This window comes from Mastigoproctus giganteus, chromosome 7, assembly GCF_048544385.1.
Source record: "Mastigoproctus giganteus isolate SK-2022 chromosome 7, ASM4854438v1, whole genome shotgun sequence".
Classification (NCBI taxonomy): Eukaryota; Metazoa; Arthropoda; class Arachnida; order Uropygi; family Thelyphonidae; genus Mastigoproctus; species Mastigoproctus giganteus.
Window position 1 is genome coordinate 204,802,565 of NC_143581.1, and position 23,714 is coordinate 204,826,278.

Consider the following 23,714-nt stretch of genomic DNA (forward strand, 5'->3'; position numbering starts at 1 on the left):
TATATATATATATATATATATATATATATATATGAACAGACATCCTAGTCATCCTAACCAGTATATTCCTTACCAAGAAAGTCTTCAGTTTGGAGACTAGGCACCTGTGAGGTGATCTGATTGAGATGTTTTAAAGCTTTGAATGGATTGAGCAAGCTCAATGCTGATGCCATATATAAACATTAATTAATTATAATATTAATACAGTTATAAATAAAATAATTAAATTATATGGAGTTTGAAGGAATATCCCATACTCTCGTGTTTTTATAGCCAGCATGATTTAAAGTGTTTAGTTAAATGCAATGGTCATTATGGCCATTGCGTTATGCTCACAAAAAAATAAACGAATTTTGTTTTCACAACCAGTTGCTCTGATATTGTAATAGTTTAAAGAAATTACATGTACCATTTATTTAAAGGATGAAACAATGGCTAAATGGCTGATAAGCCTTTTTTGGCAATATTATTGTACTGTCAAAAGGTTAATATGTTAACTGCACTACATTTCAAAGAAATACGTTTAAAAGTAGTGCAGTATGAGACAACTCTTGTGAAGACAGTTTGTTCTGCTGTAAAGGTAAACTGCAAACTGCAGCATCTGCAGTTTGCAGTTTACCTTTCTTGGTAAGACGACCCTTATTATATGCTCTATTAAGTTTATGAGCCATCTAGTGAACAGTTAAGTAATTATGATGAAAAAAAATTACATTGTTTTGTGGGCAATTTATATAATAGTATGGTATAATTTTATGCAGTCTTTCATTTTATAAATATTTAACAAATGCTTGTACTTTCATTCAGCACAAAACTGAGATATTGAAAATGTGCAGCACACATGCAACAAAATGCCAAATCAGTTTTTGATTAGTGCATTTGCCTGTACTGTATACAGACAAGGGGTTTTAATCTAAAAATCATGTGTTGTAATTTTCTTTCTTTAATTATTCCTTAATGATAACACCCCCTCTTACTGTCCTCTTTCCAACTTATTAACTCCTAACTTCTTTGAAATTTTGTGAGAAATGAGACAAGTAATGTATCTATCAACTGTGCTATTGACCTACTGTCCAGGTACAAGTAGTATTTTAGATGATCATGTCGACAGTTTTTGTGATTTTTTTTTCACTTGTAAATGGTTACTTCCTGTAATTTTTCACTTTTAAAAATATATATGAGAATGTGCAGTATTCCTGATAATTGGTTTCTTTTTCTGCCAGTGTATTGGGTGCATTGAAGAAAACAGTTCCCACTACGATAGGCAAAAAAAAAATTCTTCCTTGTTCATCAATTATATAAATTCTTGGATGGTGCTTTGTATTAATATATATTTAATATATATATATCCAGTATTTTAAATTAAATTAAATAAAACATAAGCCAGTAGTATGGCAAAAACTGTAGAGCGAAAAATAACCCAAATAAACAAACGAACAAAAAGAAAGAATAGACATAAATAGTAGCCCAGAAACCCTTGTATAATTTCGAACTTTAAATCCAATTAACAAAAACTATACAAAATTTAGGATAATGCCAATTACATGTTAATTTAGCGGTACCCCCCCCCCCCGAGAGGTACCAGTTCCGAAAGACTTGAAATATCACCAAATTATACCAAACGATAACAAAATCAAAATAAAATAAATTAAAATAGACTGACCATCATGCTCCATATCGAGAGAGGACCACGAGGCCAATAATGGTCATGGAATCGCTGCATTTCAATCTCTATATAAATCGTCGCCATGGTGAAAAGATCGAAGATGGTGAAAAGATCAATTCACCCTCACATCTTTCGGAACTGGTACCTCTGGGGGGGGTACCGCTAAATTAACATGTAATTGGCATTATCCTAAATTTTGTATAGTTTTTGTTAATTGGATTTAAAGTTCGAAATTATACAAGGGTTTCTGGGCTACTATTTATGTCTATTCTTTCTTTTCGTTCGTTTGTTTATTTGGGTTATTTTTATGTTAATTTTCGCTCTACAGTTTTTGCCATACTACTAGCTTAACTTACTAGCTTAAATTAACTTGTTACCCTGGCGGAGACAAGCCAGAGAATAATGGGCAGACTGGCTACCTCCTAGTGGTGTGTGCGGGCAACGTGGAGTCCCACTAGGGGCCCTGCGGCCAAATGCCAGGACACACAACAGAACCTAACGCAATATGTCATATACAACACACAACACTTTTCTGGCATTTACAGTAGTACTGTATTCCTTCACAGCGAACATATGGCGCAGATGTGGGAAACCACAGGTGGCGCCTGACCCTAATACTATGCACACTACTAGCTTATGTTTTATTTTATTTAATTTAAAATATTGGATGTATTTTAGCTTCATATGGAGGAATTGCATGTCGCTGCCTCTAATGAATGCTTAATTATTTATTTATTTATTCACTTTATTATAATTTAACATGTTAATATTTAATATAATTCAATGATAGTATATATTTCGGCTTCATATGGAGGAATTGCAAGTTGCTGCCTCTAATGAATGCTTAATTATTTATTTATTTTTTTATAATTTAACTTTCGTCAATATTTAATATAATTCAATAGTAATGGGTCGATATGCTAGTTTAGCAACGCCTGTGCCGCCATCTATTTTCCTTTTTTTCTTCTATATAAGCTGATTCAGCTTACAGTATGTCAGTAGTGTGGCTCTGCTCTAGAGTGCTGTCTGTTCTATAATTTATTTTTCGCTGCATAAGGACCACTGCCGTACAAATCCTCTGCATTGGTGGATCAATCGGAGGAGGGAGGGTGAATTGGTACTTCGATCTTTTCACCATGGCGACGATTTGTATAGCGATTGAAATGCAGCGATTCCATGACCATTATTGGCCTCGTGGTCCTCTGTCGATATGGGGCATGATGGTCAGTCTATTTTAATTTATTTTATTTTGATTTTGTTATCGTTTGGTAGTTCCTTTAACCCTCCTTTGGTGATATTTCACGTCTTTCGGAACTGGTACCTCTCGGGGGGGGTACCGCTAAATTAACATGTAATTGGCATTATCCTAAATTTTGTATAGTTTTTGTTAATTGGATTTAAAGTTCGAAATTATACAAGGGTTTCTGGGCTACTATTTATGTCTATTCTTTCTTTTCGTTCGTTTGTTTATTTGGGTTATTTTTCGCTCTACAGTTTTTGCCATACTACTGGCTTATGTTTTATTTTATTTAATTTAAAATATTGGATGTATTTTAGCTTCATATGAAGGAATTGCATGTCGCTGCCTCTAATGAATGCTTAATTATTTATTTATTTATTCATTTTATTATAATTTAACTTATGTTAATATTTAATATAATTCAATGATAGTATATATGGGTTAAATATCATATATATATATATATGATATTTAACCCTTTCAGGATATGTATGTAAATTTATGTTTTTTGTGGGTAGGATCTGGAGAATATCTACATATACTTACTCTTTTGAGGATAATTTCAAACGTTTCATGAAATTATATTTTTTTCAAGATAATTTTGAATGTTTCAAATAACATGTCTGTTAATATTCGGATTGTCTTGAAATATTCCAGTACATGCTGCCATCTCTTATTTGTGTTTCAAACAAATAGTAGATACAGTTTTAAGATATAGCAATAATAAAAATAGGTTTGAAAATCAAAGAAGGATAGTATACTGAGTGGACAGAAATCATTGGATACCTACCTAGTAATGGGTAGGCCCACCTTTCACCCAGATAAGGGAAGCCACACAGCGAGGCATTGAGTCCACTAGTTCACAAAAGCATTCCACAGGTATTTCCATCCATGCTTGCTGCACCGCTGTCCATAATTCTGTCACATTCCTGGGTGGAGGATCCAAAGCTCGAACGGACCTTTCGACAGCATCCCAAAGATGCTCCACAGGGTTCATGTCTGTTGAACTGGGAGGCCATTCCATGCTGGTAAAATCTGCAGAATGCTCTTTGAACCATGTTCTATCACCACTGCTCTGTGGGAAGTGACATTGTCCTGCTGGAAGAGTCCATTGCCCTGTGAATGCACCATGGAGGGATGCAGATGGTCTGCAAGGATGGACACGTAACCTGGACCATTCAGAGTTGAGTCTATGCTTTACGTACCAGAAGTCCCATTGTGTGCCAGTTGAACATGCCCTAGACCATTGCTGACCATCTACCTGCCTGAACATTCCTTGTTGACATGATGGGTGCATAACTTTGTGCAGTTTCCGCCAGATATACACCCTCCTGTCTGCTCAAAATAACTGGAAATGGGGCTCATCAGAGCAGGAGACCTGTTTCCAATCATCAAAGATCCAATGCCAATGTTCTTTTGCCCAGTTGAGGCATAGAGTCCTGTGTCATGGTGTTAGCAATGGGGCCCTGATGGGTCAGCAGCTCCCATAGCCTATTGCGGCCAATGATCACTTGATGGAGACATTTCTGGCACCTCCCTCATTGAAGCCAGTGGTGATTTGCGCCACTGTCGCTCTCTAGTTGGCTGAAACAGTGCAAGACAGACATTGATGGCCACGTTCATTCACCACCTTTCTCTGCCCACAGAGCTGTCCACGGTGAGATGTTATTCCGGAAATGGTGTATTCATGAATACACTCTTGATACTGTCGAATGGGGATAGTGCAATTTCTGTACCACCTCTGCAATAGAGTAATGACCCATGCGTTGGACACCTGCTATCATCCCTCTTTCCAAATCGGTTAATTCACAATGTTTATCTTTACTGACATCAAATTACCATTTACACGAATGCAGTGTACCTGCCAAGCGGTGGGTTCATCCACTAGCGAGAGGGGTGACAGTGTCGTGTTGCCCAGGAACCAGGTATCCCGTGAATTCTGCCCTTTCAGTGTATTAGTATTAGTTGTATAGTGCAAGGAAGACCTGGGCTTTTGCTGATTTAACTAAAAATAAATAAAATAAATCAACTATACATATGACTTCACATAAATATCTGTCCAGCTGAGCTTTGAATTTCCCCAAACTTTTAGCCTTTCATTTGTCACAGTCATATACAACTAATCAACCAGATATCTTCTAAGGAGTCTATTTTCCAAACTGTGCCGACCATATATTCATAGTCTTTCCTCATACGGGCATCCTTTTTGCCAATCTCACCAGGCATATTTGCCTTGTGTGATTGGTGACTGTCTTTGGACCCTTTCACAAAGCTCTTTTTTTCTTTTTTTTCAAGTGCAGTCTCCATGCCTGGACTAGTCCAAGTGTAGTCTTACAATTGCCTTATACAGAGGTATTATTACCTTCCTTTCTCTACAAGCAAATGTTCAATAAATCATCAATAAGACACCACTGGCCCATCTTGCCACCTATCTGCCCCACTCAAAGAATTTCATGTCTAACCATATCATAACTCCCAAATCTTTTTCTTCTCATACTGTTTTTTTTTTGTTCAACCACACAGTGTAAAGTTATTTTGGAGTTGCTATTCTCCAAGTGTAAGACCTTTCATTTTGCTACATTAACAGATAGCTGCCACTTCTTTTACCATCTCTGAAATCTGAGTAGCCCTGAAGCTCTGCTTGGTGCTGTGCTACTCTACTGATATTGATATAATGCAAATTTTGACATCATGCCTTCTATTCCTTTGATGATATAATTTAAGAAAACCTAAATCAAGAGTGGTCTCAGAACCGATCCTCTGGGAATTCCTCTTACATTAGCCCAATCTGAAGAAAATCCATTAGTCATAACCTGCAGCCATCCTGCAATCCATCTAAGGATTTTCTCTGTGATTCCAACATGGTCACACTTATACAGTAACCTCTCATATGGGACTGAGTCATATGCTTTGCTGAAATTTAATTAAATGACATTGAAATTGTTTCCTAGATCCAACTCAAGTGATTGTAAAAATAGCTAACCAGGTTAGTTGAACACGATTTCCCTTTACAAAGCATGCTGTGTTTCCTTCAGAATACCATTCCTGTCTAAATGATCTTGTAATGCACTCTTTATCATTGCCTCCATGATTTTCTCTACCACTGAAGTCAGACTGATTGGTAGATAGTTACCCACTTTACTCTTAGAATTGCCTTTATGTATTGGCAGTTCTCCAGTCCACTTCACTTTCGTTTTTTTTGCATATTTATTTGTAAATATTTTTTAAATTTTGATTTGAATTTTACCATTAATTTTACTCTAACATTGGACAGGTAGGTAGGTTAGAATAAGAACAAATTAATATTCAGAAGTGTACAGATTCCATTTTTACAATTTTTTTTAAAATTCCATATAAATTTACAGAGCCACTGCTAGTGGAAAACTTATTGATTTCAGCCTACACACATACAGTTGGCAAACTCACTGCTGAAAGTGTTAATGGCAGTCAGTTTATGTATAAAACATGATAATCTGACCTATTACTCTGCTGCTGATAAATTATAAGAAATTATATATATTTTTTTTCTTAAGCTAAAAAAATATAAAGAAAACTTAAGCTAAAAAAAGAAAAATAAGACAGAAGACCAAAAAAAAATATTTGTGGTTACATTTTCCTTCTACTATTACCAAAAATACAGGTACCAGACACTCACCAGGTCTGGAGGAGGTAAGGAGGAAAATCAAATTGCTAAATGGTAACTATCCATTACTACCCCTCCTATTTTGCTTTTAAATGAATAGGGACTGTTTTCTCCTAAAGAGGTAGAAAATGCTTTTGCTGAAATTTTTGCAAATATATATATATAATTTGATAGCAGAATGATACAAGTTAAAATTTAATACTATTCTTTCTCTTCCGTATAATCAGTTTTTATTTTTTGCTATAATGTAAATGTTAAAATCATTTCGTCATCTGTGTTATATCAAAGTTGCATTGCACTGTATTATATAGTAACGTGTTAGAGTAAGACTTTAAAAAATTATTATATAAATTTTGATGAAATGAAAATGATGTTAATATTACAAATGATATATTCAAGTTTCAGTTGATTTATTAATTTTATATGATTGTGCTATAAAGGATTAAAAATAATTGGCCTGAAGAAATAATTTTTTTTTTTTCTTAATCACATAGGGTGGTGCTGAACACAAGTTGCCAATTTTTATTTCAAGAATTTTCAAGGATCAGGCTGGTTTGTAACTTTTGTTTCTTAATAACAGTATATATGTGAACGTGCATGCACATCCATGCAAGTACACCATAACTACTTAGGGCATAACTATATTCATAAAAATCATTAGACACAAATAAACATATGAGGAAATTCCATCATTTATGAGGGATGTTCCAGAAGTATGGTGTACAAGGGCACTGTGACAAAGCATTGACACAATTGCTGCACCTGTTTAAGCACTTTTCCTACTGACAAACCAGTGCATCAAAGTCCTTCACAAAGAAATTCTGGTCAAGCACCTGCAACTTTGTCAACACCATTCAAAAATCACAAAACTGATAAATGCTATTCGAGGGACCCAAAGAGATAAATCTGAAGATGCAAGACTGTGTGCAGAAAATACGGATGATGCAGTCAGGGAATGACCCCCGCATATCCTCGGAGCAATATGGCCTTAGTTACTAATGCTCGTAAAAACCAAACAACAACAACAACTGTGTGCAGAATGCTGCAGTAACTGCCAAAAATCACAGAACTGATAAATGCTATTCAAGGGACCCAAAGAGATAAATCTGAAGATGCGAGACTGTGTGCAGAATGCTGCAGTAACTACCACTGAAATCTATACTGCTGAAATAATTGTTGCATTTATAACATTAACTGCTTACAGCCCTTTATCTTCTTGGGCTGTATGCAGAATCATGTTATTGAGAATGAACCCACTATCTTGCATCTGTCTTAGTCTCCTTATAAGTCTGCCATATGTGAATCATGTCAGAAGCAGTTGATGTTGATAATTCCTTCACAAAGAAATTCTGTGAAGGAATTAGTAACTATTGCTTACAAGTTTTGTAAGCAATAGCATTAGCATTAGCATTAGTAGAGGCATTTGATGCAAGAAAGCAAGCTTATGCAGCATCAGCCAAAAAAAAAAAAAAAACCACTTCCACTTCACCCCTCTGCTGGCTAAAGGCAAATTTCCGCACGTCTATCCTACATCTGTCTTTCCTCAATTTGAATTTATGCCCTCTCAGGTGATTTTTCTGAGCTAGAGGAAGAATCCCATCAGCATTGAGCATGCTTAAACCATTCAAGGCTTTATACACCTCTATCAGATCACCTCGCTGGTGCCTAGTCTCCAATTTGCAAAACTTAAGCCTTTCTTCGTAAGAGCACCCCTTTGTTCCATTCACTAATCTTGTTGCCCTTCTCTGTACTCGTTCCAGCAGCTCTACATCCTTCTTGAAATGAGGCCTCCAGACCTGTATACAGTACTCTAGGTGTGGCCTGACCATCGCCTTATACAATGGAATAATCACCTCCTTATCCCTGCTGGAAAAATTCCTGTATATCATTGACAATACTCCATGAGCTACTTTTGCCGCCCGTCTGCACTGCTCAGAGAACTTCATATCTGCCTGCACAACCACCCCCAAGTCCCTTTCATTCTCTACCACTGTCAGTGTAGTACCACAGAGTTGATACGTTGCTCTGGGGTTGCTGTTTCCCATGTGTAGTACTTTACATTTGTCAATGTTAAACTTCATTTGCCACCTCTCAGCCCATCTGCTCAACCTTTCCAGATCCTGTTGCAGCAGCATAGTGTCAGTAGTGTCCTTGACAACCCTGCCAACCTTTGTATCGTCTGCAAACTTGGACATTAAGCCCGATATACCATCATCAATATCATTTATAAATACAGAAAACAATAATGGACCCAACACTGAGCCCTGAGGGACGCCACTAATAACATCAGTCCACAATGAGCAGTGTCCATTGATTACCACTCTCTGTCTTCTCCCCCTCAACCACCCCTTTATCCATAGCAGCAATTTGCCTCCAATGTCACACTGCTCCAATTTGTATAGCAGTCTTCCATGTGCAACAGTATCAAAAGCCTTTCTAAGATCCAAGTATATAATATCAAAGTTATTCCCTGCATCCAGTTCTTTTGTGACTGCATCATAGTATCCAATCAAGTTGGTCAGGCAAGACTTCCCCTTAACAAAACCATGCTGTGTCTGAGCTATAACTGAAGTCTTGTCTAAATGATCCTGCAGTGCTTCTTTAACCAGTGCCTCCATTAATTTTCCTGGAACAGAAGTTAAGCTCACAGGTCTATAATTACTTGTGTCAGCCTTTGATCCTCCTTTGTGAATTGGGGTCACATTTGCACATTTCCAGTCTATGGGTACCTCCCCTGAGTCCAAGGAAGCTCTCATAATTATGGCTAAGGGTTTGCTTACTTCCTTTGCTGCCTCCTTTAATATAACTGGATAGATCTCATCCACCCCGGATGCCTTTCTTGTGTTTATCTTCAACAGTTTCTCCTCCACTTTACTCCCAGTTATTTCAAGATTCTGTAGCTTACTGCTAGAGTTGAATACACCTCTGGCATTCCCCTCGCTGAATAACTCCTCATGTGTGAATGTCGATGCAAAATATTCATTTAGTTTGTTAGTTACCTGAGCAGGATCATCAACACTTGACCCATCAATATCAAGTGGACCAATCTGATTCATCCCCTTCCTTCTAGAGTTTACATAAGTAAAGAACTCTTTGCTGTTTTTCTTTGCATCCCTTGCCAAGGATTTCTCGTAATCTGCCTTCGCCTGCCTAACCTCCTTTGTAACTTGGTTGCATATCAACTTGTATCTATCATAGGCTTCTGTGTCATGTGTTAATTTGTATGTATCCCATGCATTTTTCTTCTCTGCCATATGCCTCATTAGTTCATCTGACATCCATTTTGGCCTAAACCTTGAACAATATTTCTTAGTTGGTATGTAAAGCCTAGTAGCTTCCAAGATAAGTTCTTTGAATGCTTCCCATTTTGAATTTGCTGTTGGTAACACCATCAGTTGGTCCCACTGTATAGAACCTAAATACTGTCTCAGTCCATCGTAGTCGCCTTTACGGAAGAATAACCCTTCCCTTTATCCCTAATGGTAGTTACCTCTTTGAGTAAATCCCACTTCAGCACACTGTGATCACTGCCACCTAGTGGTTCATTTATCTGCAGATTCTTAATGCATGAAGAATCACTGCTGATAATCAAATCAAGAGTATTACTCCCTCTAGTTGCCTCCCAAACATGCTGATGTAGAAAACAATCATCCAATAAATCCACAAAAGCCCTGCTAGTGTGTGAGTAACCAGCCCCCAAAATCCAGTCAATATCTGGGAAATTAAAATCTCCCATTATAAGACACTCTGATTTACTGGCCCACTCCATTTCCCTGTACAGTTCCTTATTATACTCATCAGGGTCATTAGGCCTATAGCACACTCCTACTCTCAATTTTGATCTCCCAATGTTTATGTCACACCAAACTGACTCCACACTGCACTGTCCAGCGATGTCGACTGGCTTCACTTCCTTGGTTTTTATGTGTTTCTTAACTAATAGCATAACACCTCCCCCCTTCCTATCCTGTCTATCCTTTCTGTAGACGTTGTACTCCCCAAATTGCAGTTCCGCATCCCTTATATCTGTGTGACACCCCGTCTCTGATATCCCAACAATATCTGCCTTCGATGTTTTGAGCAATACCTCAAATTCATCGAATTTATTTACTAAACTCCTAGCATTGGTGTACACGCAAGTATACCTGCACCTGTTTCTATTCTTAGCTACCCTAACACAACCCATGTGTTTACTTGTACCGCAATGGCTCCCAGCAGTCTCTGAAATACCATGCATCTTGTTTTTCAGGCTTCTGCTCATTCTAATAGAAGCAGTGCAAGAATCTCTTTCACCTCTGCCAGTGGCTACTGTCAATCTATTGGTCTTTGTCTCCCCCCAAGCTAGCAGTTTTCCGACCCACCTAACACTGCCTCGATAGCATCAGCAAATATTCTTGCACCCTTTCTATTTAAGTGTATCCCATCCCTGTAGAAGCAATCTCTCCTGTTAACAAGTACAGTCCAGGCTGAAAAAAATTCTACCCCTTGAGCCTTGCACAATCTTTCCAGGGCCGAATTGATTGACAAGGCTCTCATCATATACTCCCTCCTATAGTTAGGTAGTAAGCCCTTGTAAACTAAACCCAAAACTGTGGAGCTCTTATCTATTGACTATTGGGGGATGACCTATAATGCATAAGCTTATAGGTCAGTAAATAACTGTAAGCAGCTAAATAACTGCTTACAGTTATTTACTGTCTACCTTCAGTCCTCCTCCAAATAAGCAACAACCTCCTGACATCAGATTATGTCATTGGAAATTAAGCAAACATAGTGAAACTTCAGTCATAGCTAAAGGTTTTCATATATAACTATTTAATAATTTTTATCATTAATATATAATGTAAAATAGAATTCTACATTATGTAGAAAAATTGGTGGGTACAATGCAGTCAAAACTGCATCTGTACCAGTAATTTCCTAACTACAACTGCTCTTACAAACTCACTCCACTCCCTACCACCCTTTGTATTTTGTACAGTTAAGTCTCTTCTCTAAATGAATGTTAAAATACAGTGCATGGAAGTACAGTAATAAACAGTACATATTCTACAGTAAAAAAAAAATAAAATACATTTTTTCCTCCTCCAGAATATATCATACTGTATAGCAAGTTTCAGAAGGGGGGAAAAGCAAAAGTTTCACAAAATTGCATCACTGAAGTTGCAACGCTGAGTGTCACTGAAAGGCCATGCTTCCCTGGGCTGCTTAATTTCTTTTAGGCAGCCAAACAAATACAACTGGATGAAAGTCAATGTTCTAAAACCATACACTAAATGTGTTTAGTGAATTACTCTCTCAGTCTGTTGCTTAATATATGAATCTTGAAACTCAAAAACTGAGTATTCCCTTGCTTATTATTGACGAGTACTAATTTTGTTGACAAATAGCAGCCATACAGTTCCATAACCTAGCAAATTCCCAAATTTCATTGGAGCATGGTGAAAACTTATTTCCTTGATGTAAAATCTCCACCCTGCTCAGTGAACTCTTAACATTGCTTTGGTGAACGACCAGTCTGTGAACTAAATTTTCCAAGGTGGTTTGATGGATTTTCTCATTTTCCTGACCATTTACAGAAAATGGGTGATGCCAGATTATGATTGCTGAGTTTGGAAGGTTTGACTGTACTGTGAATGACAGCTGCAAAACAACTACACTTTCCAAAATTCTGCACATCTTCTGGCTGCTAGTCAGAAGATGTACACTATATCCAAAAGTGATTTGAGCTGTTTTCTGTTTAGGAATTGCTGCCTACTAATATTGAATCATGATTGCATTTCTCAGGTGGGCAGGAGCGGGTAATCTTCCAATGATGATGGCCTTCATGGCTATCATCATCATTGGAAGATTACCCATGACTGAGCTCCAGGACTAATCTCACTTATAAGATGTGATAGGAGTACATAGTCAGTTAATAGCAGTAATATGCAGCTGGAATATTTTGTTAACTTTTCAGAATGGCCATGTTATGATTTAAAATCTATTCTGAATGAATATTGAAAAAAATAACTCATTTCTTATAGACCTACTCTGAAAAATTACCTTGGACTCAGAGGAAGTAAGCATTTACTAGCAGTAGAATGATTAAATGATGCAAGGAGGTGAACTTTGCTGTATCTGCTAAGAGCATTGTGTCAATTGTTTTGAGTTTGAGTTTATAAAACATTAAATTACAATAAGACTTTAGTTCAAGGTTTTCTGTATGTAGTCACATTTCTCTCAACCATTTGAAATAACCTGTGTCACTTGATATGACAGCCATATAAGAGGTTCAGTGCCTCAGTGATCATAACATTGTACACAAGGAAGGCATATGACATGAGTGACCTCACAAGAAGCATGATCATAAGTGCTTGTGCAGTAGCACAGAGATAGTGTTTAAGATCTTTAATTAGTGACTGCAACAAAACCAGTAACAAGAAGAACAAGTCTTGTTAGAAGGAGATATTCTATAACTAGGACAATTAACTGGCCTGACATGTGCACAAAAATTGGAGAACAACATTGCAGTCACCGAAACCTTCAATACCGGTTAGTCAGAGACAGTTTTCACTAGCATGCAGGTAGTCGAATAAATCCACTCATTCAGTTTATGCAGTTGTATGGCAGTCTTCAAACTTCTCACACGTGAATGGAACTGATTTATTAGCAGTGGTGTTAGAAATGACCAGTGGTATATTGGTAACATGCAACATAGTCAGATGAATTGTAATTCACTTTATTTAGCATAATGGATGCAAAGATAGGAAGGAAGCAGCAGGAAGTAGTGGATTTCCAATGCATCTGCTCTGAGCGCCTCCATAGCCAGGTGGGCAGAATGTTGTTGTTATTTGATTTTTAGGAGCATTAGCAACTAAGGCCATATTGCTCTGGGGATATGCGATGACCTTTCCGCATCCTCCGTATTTGGTGGTGATGGGCTCGAACCCCGGGCTAATCAAGAAGCGTGTGCTACTCACTGCTGCTCCTTCCCACTTGGCTACGGAGGTGCCAGGTGGGCAGAAGCAGCAGTGCATAGCACACGCTTCTTGATTAGACTGGGGTTCGAGCCTGTGCCCACCAAATACAGAGGATGCAGAAAGGTCAGGGAATGACCACCACATATCCCCAGAGCAATATGGCCTTAGTTGCTAATGCTCCTAAAAACCAAACAACAACAGCATCTGCTCTGTTCATTCACTGGTAATAACTTGACATGTGGGGAAGTTTTCATGGTATGATGTGGATTCTCTTGTTATTCTGGAAGGGCCTGCCACTGTTGGGGGGGGGGGAGAAAGAATGAGAGTGAGCATTTAAATATTCTTGTGGATAAGGTGTATTGCAAAATGCTGACATTGTACTCAGATGCCAGCAGGCTGTTCCAAGATGAAAGTGCCTCAGTCCACAGGGCATAAATTGTGCAGGAATGGTATACAGGGCTGTCAGTGATGTGCAGCATCTGCTTTAATCTGCATAGTCACTAGACATAGATCCCATTAGGACTTTGTGGAATCATATGGAGTGGCACATCCAAGACAAGTCTCAGCATCCACTGAATTTGATGGAGCTAAAGGTCATTCTCAAAGGAATGACATCATCAGGCACATCTGCACACATACATCAAATCCATGCCGTACAACAGTGGTCTCAAACTCAAATTGCATGTGGGCCGAATGCACGATCTGAAAGCAGCTGACGGGCCAGAATTTTTCAGCTGTGAATCAAGCTAACCAACTAGTGACTGACTCAAGGAAAATATACAGGGTGTTTCAGTTAAACGTTTCAGAACTTCTAAGAGGGGTAGGGTACATCCTGACAACTCGAAATCATATAGCAATGTGGGGTCGGAAATGCTTTCCTGAAGCGGTGTTGTACACAGAAGCACCATAAAGAAAAGAGACTGTAAGTGAGAAATCGTTTTAATAATACATGAAAAGAAGCAAAAGGTACATGGATTAAAGTAAGTGTTCGAAGTTTCTTCCACGGGCTCCAATGCACGCCTCACATCTCCGACGCATGGACATCCGAACATTCTGGAATACTCCAGGCGAATTTCGAATTTCTTCGGCAGCTACTGCGATTCTTGCAACCAGCTCTTCAGCATTGTCAACAGGGGTGTCATAAACTAGCGATTTCATATGACCCCAGAAATAAAAATCAAAACATGATAGGTCGGGTGACCGAGCAGGCCAACGCACGGGACCACCACGTCCGATACACTGTTGACCAAATGTGACATCCAGGTAGTTACGAACATCTCCGCTATAATGGGCAGGGGCTCCATCGTGTTGGAACCACATTGTCTGTTGCGTCGATGCAGAAATCTGTTCATCTCTCAAAAGTTGTGGCTATACTTGCTGCAGAAAGATCAAGTAGATAGGTCCGGTTAGACGACACGGTAACAGGTAAGGTCCGATGAGGTGATCTCCCATAATACCGGCCCATACATTGACCGAAAATCGAATCTGTGCTGCACGACGTCGTATTGCATGCGGGTTCTCGACTGCCCAGATATGGTCGTTATGCGTGTTGAAAATTCCTTCCCTTGTGAAGGAATTTTCACGGTCATATGAAATCGCTAGTTTATGACACCCCTGTTGACAATGCTGAGGAGCTGGTTGCAAGAATCGCAGTAGCTGCCGAAGAAATTCGCCTGGAGTATTCCAGAATGTTCGGATGTCCATGCGTCGGAGATGTGAGGTGTGCATTGTAGCCCGTGGAAGAAACTTCGAACACTTACTTTAATCCATGTACCTTTTGCTTCTTTTCATGTATTATTAAAACGATTTCTCACTTACGGTCTCTTTTCTTTATGGTGCTTCTGTGTACAACACCGCTTCAGGAAAGCATTTCCGACCCCACATTGCTATATGATTTCGAGTTGTCAGGATGTACCCTACCCCTCTTAGAAGTTCTGAAACGTTTAACTGAAACACCCTGTATATCAGAAGTACCAACTCAATAGAAAAAATTGGAAATACCAGAATACTAAAGTGCCACCAACTGTCGGCTGGTGAACTAAATTTACTGATTGTACCGATGTGGGAAGTTCTCCCACCTTACCCCAGTCACGTGGCCTGGCATACAAGCATACAGTGACAAAGACAAAGCCCCAACCTATTCATTCTATCTCTTTTTCCTTCAATAGCAGTCGCACACGTAAGCTCAGTCCATATCTCTGTCTCTAAAACTATAAGCACTGTATATACAACAAATACAAAAAATGAAATGTGTTCGCGAGCCGTATAAAATTGCTTCGGGGGCCGGATGCGGCCTCTGGCCCCAGTTTGAGACCACTGCCGTACAGGATTGCTGCCATCATTGCCACTAAAGGTGGATCTGTGTGCTGTGTTAGGTACATTCACTAATATTTTGGTAGGGCAGTATGCGATTACTAAACTTTCCCTTGAAGTGAATTCACATGTGCAGAGGCTCTTTTAGCAATTCATTATTACTCATATATAATGAATTGCTAAAAGATTAAATAATTTACTTAAAAATTCATGTTAACCAGGATTTCTAATTCATTTTTATTAATACCTCTAATAACTAAGAAAGGTGTAAACAGCTTATATAATGGGGTGAGGTAACATTTTCTTTAAAAAAAACATACCTGTGAATAAAATAAAGTAATCTTCTGATTCATAAACATTCCATTTTACAAACAGTTTTTTACACCACAAATTCTATTCAAACACAAAGCTTAATCTTATGAATGAACAACATCGGCATTTTTACAGTACCTTTTAAAAGTGAAATGAGTGACAATGAAATCCTTTAAATATATATAATTGTCATTCAAATGAAAACACAAAGCTTTAAGATGCATAAAGTAAATAAATAAAATACCAGCTCTGAAACCTCTCAGCTCTATGGTCAGGCTATTTCTAGATATTAAAATGAAAGATATTTAATTTTAATATCTAGCAACAGCTATCCTTAGACATTATAGACAGTACAAGCAATGATAAGGGAATGCCATCCTTATCATTGCTTGTACTCTCTTATCTGTGATTTTCAGTGATTTTGAATCATGAAAGCCAGTTAAAGTGTGCTGCATAATGTTTTTCTGTGTTTTGAAAATAAAAAACATAATGTGTGTGTTAAATAAGTAATGCATCGACTGTACTGTAAAAAAAAATTTTTTGGCTCATATCCTCCCATATCATATGTGTATGGGGAAAATGGCAACTTACATACCGTTACTCAGAAATGATGGTGTTCATAAATCGAGAAATTACTGTACTTGGAAAATATTATATGACTTGTGCTTTCAAATGAAATTTAAATCAGACTGAATCTATAGATTGCAGCATATAATGTTCTGAATTTGCTAATTTTGCAATTTTAGTAAAATATTTTTAATTTTTTAAGGTTAGTATCTAAAGCAGTATAAAGACAATGATTTTTAGAAAGATATTTTGTATATGAAATACTAAAAAATTTGAATTTAATCAGTTATATTAGCACTCTTTCAATGCGTTTATAACCTTTCAGCTGACCAGACTGGGCAGTTGTTTGTTGGAGATGCTATTCTGAAGGTAAAGTGTATTTCATTTTTTATCTTTCATATAGGAATTATAAATGAATTTTATGGGATTCAGTATTAGGTATGACATGGAAGGAGTGAAGATAAAAATGAGGATAAAATATGTTTATTTGAATTGGGTTACATTTATTTAAGACTTGTTTTTGTCTATTTTTCATTTTAAGATATAATATCTTGTACTTTAGAGACTGAGAAGACAGAGGGTATTTGTTTACATTTAGACTTGAATTTCTATAGATTATAATTTTATGGAAATACTTGTAATCGAAAGTTGTTCAGAACAGAAGTAGAAGGGATAAATGAAGAAGAGAAAGTTAGTTCTGTGAGTTTGGAGTTGAGCAGTAAATGGATGTTGGCTAGTTGGGGTGGAGATAGGCTTGGAAGAAAGGTGGAATTGCAGATGCAAATTCAGAAGAACAGTGCCCACGCAGGTATCTATAGATAGATACATGCCTTTTCTATAGAAAAGGCATGTAGCAGAAACAATGTCCGTGAGATAGAGAGTGAAGAGACTTTGTAAGAGACAGGTCATTAATTAACTAGATTTCCTTCTTTTTGAATAGAGTCTAGAAGCTTGAGAAGAGTTTTGAGGGCATTATCCCAGATGTGAAACAATATTCCAGGTAGGGCAGATTTGAGATTTGTACAGAATGAGTAGTTATTTGGAAGAAAAATAATGCCAAGAGTGAAAAAGAAAACTTAGTTTTTTGAAGCAGAGGAAGCAATATTTGAGATGTGTGTATACTGAGAGAGATTAGAAATTAGGGTAATCCCCAATAGAGATATGTAATCTTGCTATAAATCTTAATGTCATTATCATTAAAGGGGAGGATGGAAAGAGTAAACTTTTTTTGCAAGAAATAAGATAAGACTAAGTTTTGGAGGGATTGCTTTTCATTAGCATTTGCTTTATTTATTTATTTATTTATTTTTTTTTGTAAAATGTATATGTAAGTCCTATTATAACTAAAAAAATTATATTTTATTATTAATATATATATTTATATATGTATATATTAATTTTAGTATTTATCACTTCAGTATTTTGTTATCAAAGTGAAATAAAAAAAAAAGACAAATTAAAAAAACATCATTGAATTTGAAACACCATAGCTAAAAATTGTAATCAGTGATCATTGTTACTGAATTATCCAGCCACTTTGAATGGACATTGCTAAACTTAATACTTACTTTGGAAGTGTATACAAAGAGAAAGCAAACTTATCCTATAAGCAAAAAAGATACAGCTTAAAGTAAAATTAATTACAGTATGACTACAATAAACTGCCACACCTAAACATTTTGATATAGGCTTATTTAGATTATTAAATAAGCCTTAGCATATAGGCCTATATGCTAAGGCTTATTTAAAACAAAATTGAGCAGATTTTGGCTAAATGTTTCCCCAGAAATTTTCATTCTATTGATATTTTTATACTCAATTACTACTCTGTATTTTGTTAAATATAAAATGCTGGGCCGAGATTGTGTGATTAAATTTTCTGCCATAATTAATGCAGAAAATTTAATTCAACAGTTTTAATTATTAAAGTTGCTGATAAATGAAAAACTCTAGATTGATGTGAAAATTTTACCACTAATTAAAATTTATAACTTCATTTATTTGAGATTATATTTGTTAGTAAGATATTTCAATAAATAGGTACAGCAAAGGTTATTAAACTCTTTTTTTTTTTTTTTCATGAGTTCCCATGATTTAAATCACCCCCCCCCCACCATGACTTAAATCTAAGACCCTTTAGATTTAAGTCATGGGGAAGGGTGAACAGATCAATAACACTGACATTGTGAAAATCTACTTTTAAAGACAGAACCTCTGTCCATTGCTGTTCAAAGAGCTTTCCAAAGAATATTTCAAGTTCATGAAATATGTCACCAGTTGTATGCTCAAATTCTTTATAGATGACACTGTCACAATAATGTAAGTCACTTTCTTTTAGAAACAAGAAAAAACAAATGCATGAAAGTATATTGAACAGTCCAAAGAAATCAACATGAAGTGAATTGGAGAAACAAGAAAAAACAAATGCATGAAAATATATTGAACAGTCCAAAGAAATCAACATGAATTGAATTGGAACTTCAGTTGTCTAAAAGATTTTTAAAATTGTGAAAAGTGATTTGATCTGTTTTCTGTTTAGAAATTGCTGCCTACTAATATTGAATCATGATTGCATTTCTCATGTGGCACCAGGTGGGCAGGAGTGGCAGTGCATAGCACACGCTTCTTGATTAGACCGGGGTTCAAGCCCGTGACCACCAAATACGGAGGATGTGGAAAGGTCAGGGAATGTACACCACATATCCCCGGAGCAATGTGGCCTTAGTTGCTAATGCTCTTAAAAACCAAATAACAACAACAGCATTTCTCATGCAGTTTACTAGAAATTAGAAAGAAAACAATGACTTTATCTCTCAAACTGTTAATTAGTCATTGAGGTTATTTTCGTTGCAATGATGTATGTTCTGTCATTATCCATGCAGATGTGGGGAGGGAGAGAGAATAAGATCCACTATGTCAAAAGAGGAAAAAAAGCATTTAAATCTACATATAAAATATATTTATTTCCAGATGGTAATTGCATACAGATGGGAATCAGATCAAAGTGATTGCAAGGACAGCAAATGAAAGGTTATAATTACTTGAGTGGCATCATATACCACTCAAGCAACATCTTTAGATTCACTATCCTTACATCTACAATGAGTTACTGTTTGGCCTGGAATTTCAGCCAATGGAGTATTGGACTTTATATTTTTGAAGACAACAGGACAGTGATTGCAAATGGAGAGAGAAACAGTAACTTCCTAAATTAAGCTGTTAATGGAGAGAGACCTACAGAATGCTCAGTTTCAGCAAGATGGAGTCACTTGTCATTCAGTGGGACCTGCAGTTGGAACCTTAAAAAATTTTCAAGATCTCACTATCTTCTTTTCTGCTGTGACTTCTTATTAGAGTTTCTGGAGGAAAGAATGAACAAATCATATATACCACAGCACCTGAAGACAATGTATAGGAAAAAATACAAAACATTGATGAATTCCCTCTGAAGAAAGTAATGTAAATCAGTCTCCTAAGAGGTCAGCACTGATCAACAGCTGGTAAACACAGAAATGACATTACTTTCCATAGGTAGCCTGTATGCAGCATCTCTTTGAATTGCCGATTCTGCAAATGTGTGCCAGTTTGTTGAAATACCAGTAATTTTGATTTTTTTTATTTTTAAAGAAACCAAAATAAATTGGGTTTCTTTAAAACCGAATTTATTTTGGGTTTGAAACAGATTTTTTCAAGGGTAGTATTTTTAGATGAACACATTTTCATAGGTCTTCACAGCCACAAAGGCAAGTGAATGTCATTACAGTAACAGTGACACTAGTTAGACTTCTGTAGTCATGTATTATATACTGGGCAGACTGCAGAATATGTTGTTAATATGCTCACCACTGCTAATATATATATATATTTGCCGACCGGGCTAGCCGGGTGGGTAAAGTGCCTGCCTGGCAACCCAAAGGTCGCGGGTTCAATTTCCGCCTCGGGCTTGGATCAAAGTACTGCAAAAACCTTGGGAGGTGCATTATGGCCACAGAAGCCTATGCGCCAACAACTACCAAAAAAAAAAAAAAAGAAAGAAAGAAAACTGCTAATATAGAATTTACAAACTTTTTTTTTTGACTGTCTGAAGAAATTCCACTGGCATGCACATTGCTTAACAAGACAATAAAATTGTAAACCTGAAAGATGCTGTTGCTGAGAGAGAGAGAGAGAAAGAGAGAGAGATGAGAGTTTTAGCATGAATGTGAGAATACACTTGTAATACAGTACTGTATAATAAATTTCTTTAAAAATCATTAACACTTGGTTATGATGAACATCATGGCGAGATCCAATCTTCCTTACATTTTGAAGGTACAGTTCTAAAACAGTGTTTGCAGGCCGGCTGCTAGTTAGTACACCGGACCGAACCTATTGCTAACTCTCTAGGAGGCTTCTGGATCAGCTAGTTTATAATCTTGCAACTTCTACTCTGCCAGATAGTAACTGGAGGGAGTTCAAGTAGTGTATATGCAGGGGACATTGTCAAGGCCATGTGTCAAGGATCTGGGTATCTTACAGTGTGTACGCTATATCCAAAAATTTCATTAAGTCATGGGGACTTCATACAGCATGTCCCTCCCACTTTTCTTACTATTGAATACACCATGAATTGTCAAACTAATACAGTAAGCTTATCTGCGAAAAGATCTAAACCTCCCAGACACTTCGTAGTTCATTTCACAAATATACGTGGTCTCAGTTCTAATCCCAACAATATCCATTTCCACTTTCAGTCTGCCAAACCCCATGTACTTTTTCTGACAGAATCTCAGTTATCGGTTGATTCAACCACTGCTCATCTCAGTTGCCCAACTTATTCACTTTATGATTGGTAGTACTTAAGGTAGTACTTTGTAATTTGGAATCTCCTCTTTTCGACCTTCTCTGGCTTAAAACTCTCTACCTCATTCTGTCAAATTCATCTGTTGTTTCTATCCTCCCAACTCCACTAATCACTTGGAGCTCTTTGACTTCCTCTCTTTGCAACTTGACTTTCTCCAGTCCAACTTTCCTAACAGTGAGAATTTTCTTTGGTGATTTTAATGTTCACAACTCCATTCTCTAGTCCCACAGACCCAGCTGGTCGAGATGCTGAGGCTTTTGCAATTACTAATGACCTTGCACAGATTGTTCACTTACCTACCAGAATACCAGACAATCCTAACCATACACTTGATCTTTTTCTCACAAACAACCCTTCTAAGTACATGGCTGAAGTGAGTGGTCCTTTACACATCTCAGATCACCACTTGGTGATTGTTTCTTCTCCAAAGGAGCCTTTATCTCATGGCCATTCCCAACCATGTGTTGTTTGGCATTGCACTAATGCAAATTGATATCATCTGCGAGATTTCTTTTCTTCATTTCCTTGTTCGGATTACTGTTTCAAAACTTCTGATGTCAACATTTGCTCAGATCGTGTCAGTGAAATTATTCTTGTAGCAATGGAATCCTTTATTCCACACTTTAAAATCGCGTCCTATATCTAAACCTTAATTTTCCAATAAATGTGCTAAGGCTGTTCAGAGAAGAATGTTGCATATTGTTCTTCAGTTTCATTCTTCAGTTTCATTTTCTGCCTACACCAAAGCTCGCAACAATTGTAAAGCAGTTATTAATCAGTTCAAACTAGATTTTGAACAGGCTAAAATTAGAAAACTTGCTTCTTACCTTAATGGTAGATGAGCTTTCTGGTCTCTTGCCAAAGCTATTGGCCACAACTTTCGCTCATCTCTGTCAAAACCAAATGATTCATTGTCATTTCAGCCAAGGGTAAAGCTGACCTGCTAGCATCACATTTTGATTCCAACTCATGTATTAATGTTCTTGGTAAAACACCTCCCGCCATTGACAACATGCTCCATTAAATACCTCATGTAGTCTTTCGTTAAAAGGATGTCAGAAGAATTTTGATGAATCTTGATGCTAAGAAAGCTCTAGGTCCTGATGGTATTTCTCCACTTGTTCTCAAAACCTGTGCTCCTGCACTTCTGTTCTTTGCCGCCTTTTTTCACTTTTTTATTCCAAAGGTGTTTTTCCTTCTGCGTGGAAATTTGCTCATATCCAGCCAGTTCCTAAAAAGGATGACAAATCTCTCCCATCCCATTAGCATTAGTAGAGGCATATGATGCAAGAAAGCAAGCTTATGCAGCATCAGCAAAAAAAAAAAAAAAAAACAACCCACTCTCATTTCACCTCTCCGTTCGTTTGAAATACCTGTCCAGCCGAACCTTAAATTTATTTAGGCTATCAACTTCCACAATAAGGGATGAAAGTCTGTTCCACCAACCAACTACCCGCTGGCTAAAGGCAAATTTCCGCACATCTATCCTACATCTGTCTTTCTTCAATTTGAATTTATGCCCTCTCAGGTGATTATTCTGAGCAAGAGAAAGAATCCCATCAGCATTGAGCATACTCAAACTATTCAAGGCTTTATGCACCTCTATCAGATCACCTCGCCAGTGCCTAGTCTCCAGACACTGTAATTTGCAAAACTTAAGCCTTTCTTTGTAAGAGCAACCCTTTGTTACATTCACTAATCTCGTTGCCCTTCTCTGTACTCGTTCCAGCAGCTCTACATTATTCTTGAAATGAGGCCTCCAGACCTGTATACAGTACTCAAGGTGTGGCCTGACCATTGCCTTATACAAGGGAATAATCACCTCCTTATCCCTGCTAGAAAAATTCCTATATATCATTGACAAGACACCATGAGCCACTTTTGCAGCCTGTCTGCACTGCTGAGAAAACTTCATATCTGCCTGCACAATTGCCCCCATGTCCTTTTTCATTCTCTACCACTGTCAGTGTTGTATCACAGAGTTGATACGTTGCTCTGGGGTTACTGTTTCCTATATGTAGTACTTTACATTTGTCAATGTTTGTCATTTGCCACTTCTCAACCCATCTGTTCAACCTTTCCAGATCCTGTTGCAACAGCATAGCGTCATCATCCCATTGTAATTACTTTTATTCTTTCTAAAGTAATGGAGAAATCAATTAATCGCCAAC

The 23,714-nt window shown here is 37.2% G+C and overlaps 1 protein-coding gene across 1 annotated transcript in view; it reads left to right on the forward strand.

Annotated features, from left to right (window-relative positions):
• The window catches only part of Syn2 (Syntrophin-like 2), a 203,265-nt gene that overhangs the window by 40,299 nt on the left and 139,252 nt on the right, over positions 1-23,714 (forward strand). The window contains exons 4-5 of the mRNA XM_090377381.1: positions 7,041-7,098; positions 17,026-17,069. Coding sequence (XP_090233507.1) covers positions 7,041-7,098; positions 17,026-17,069 — 102 coding nt within the window. The remainder of the gene's footprint in view (positions 1-7,040; positions 7,099-17,025; positions 17,070-23,714) is intronic.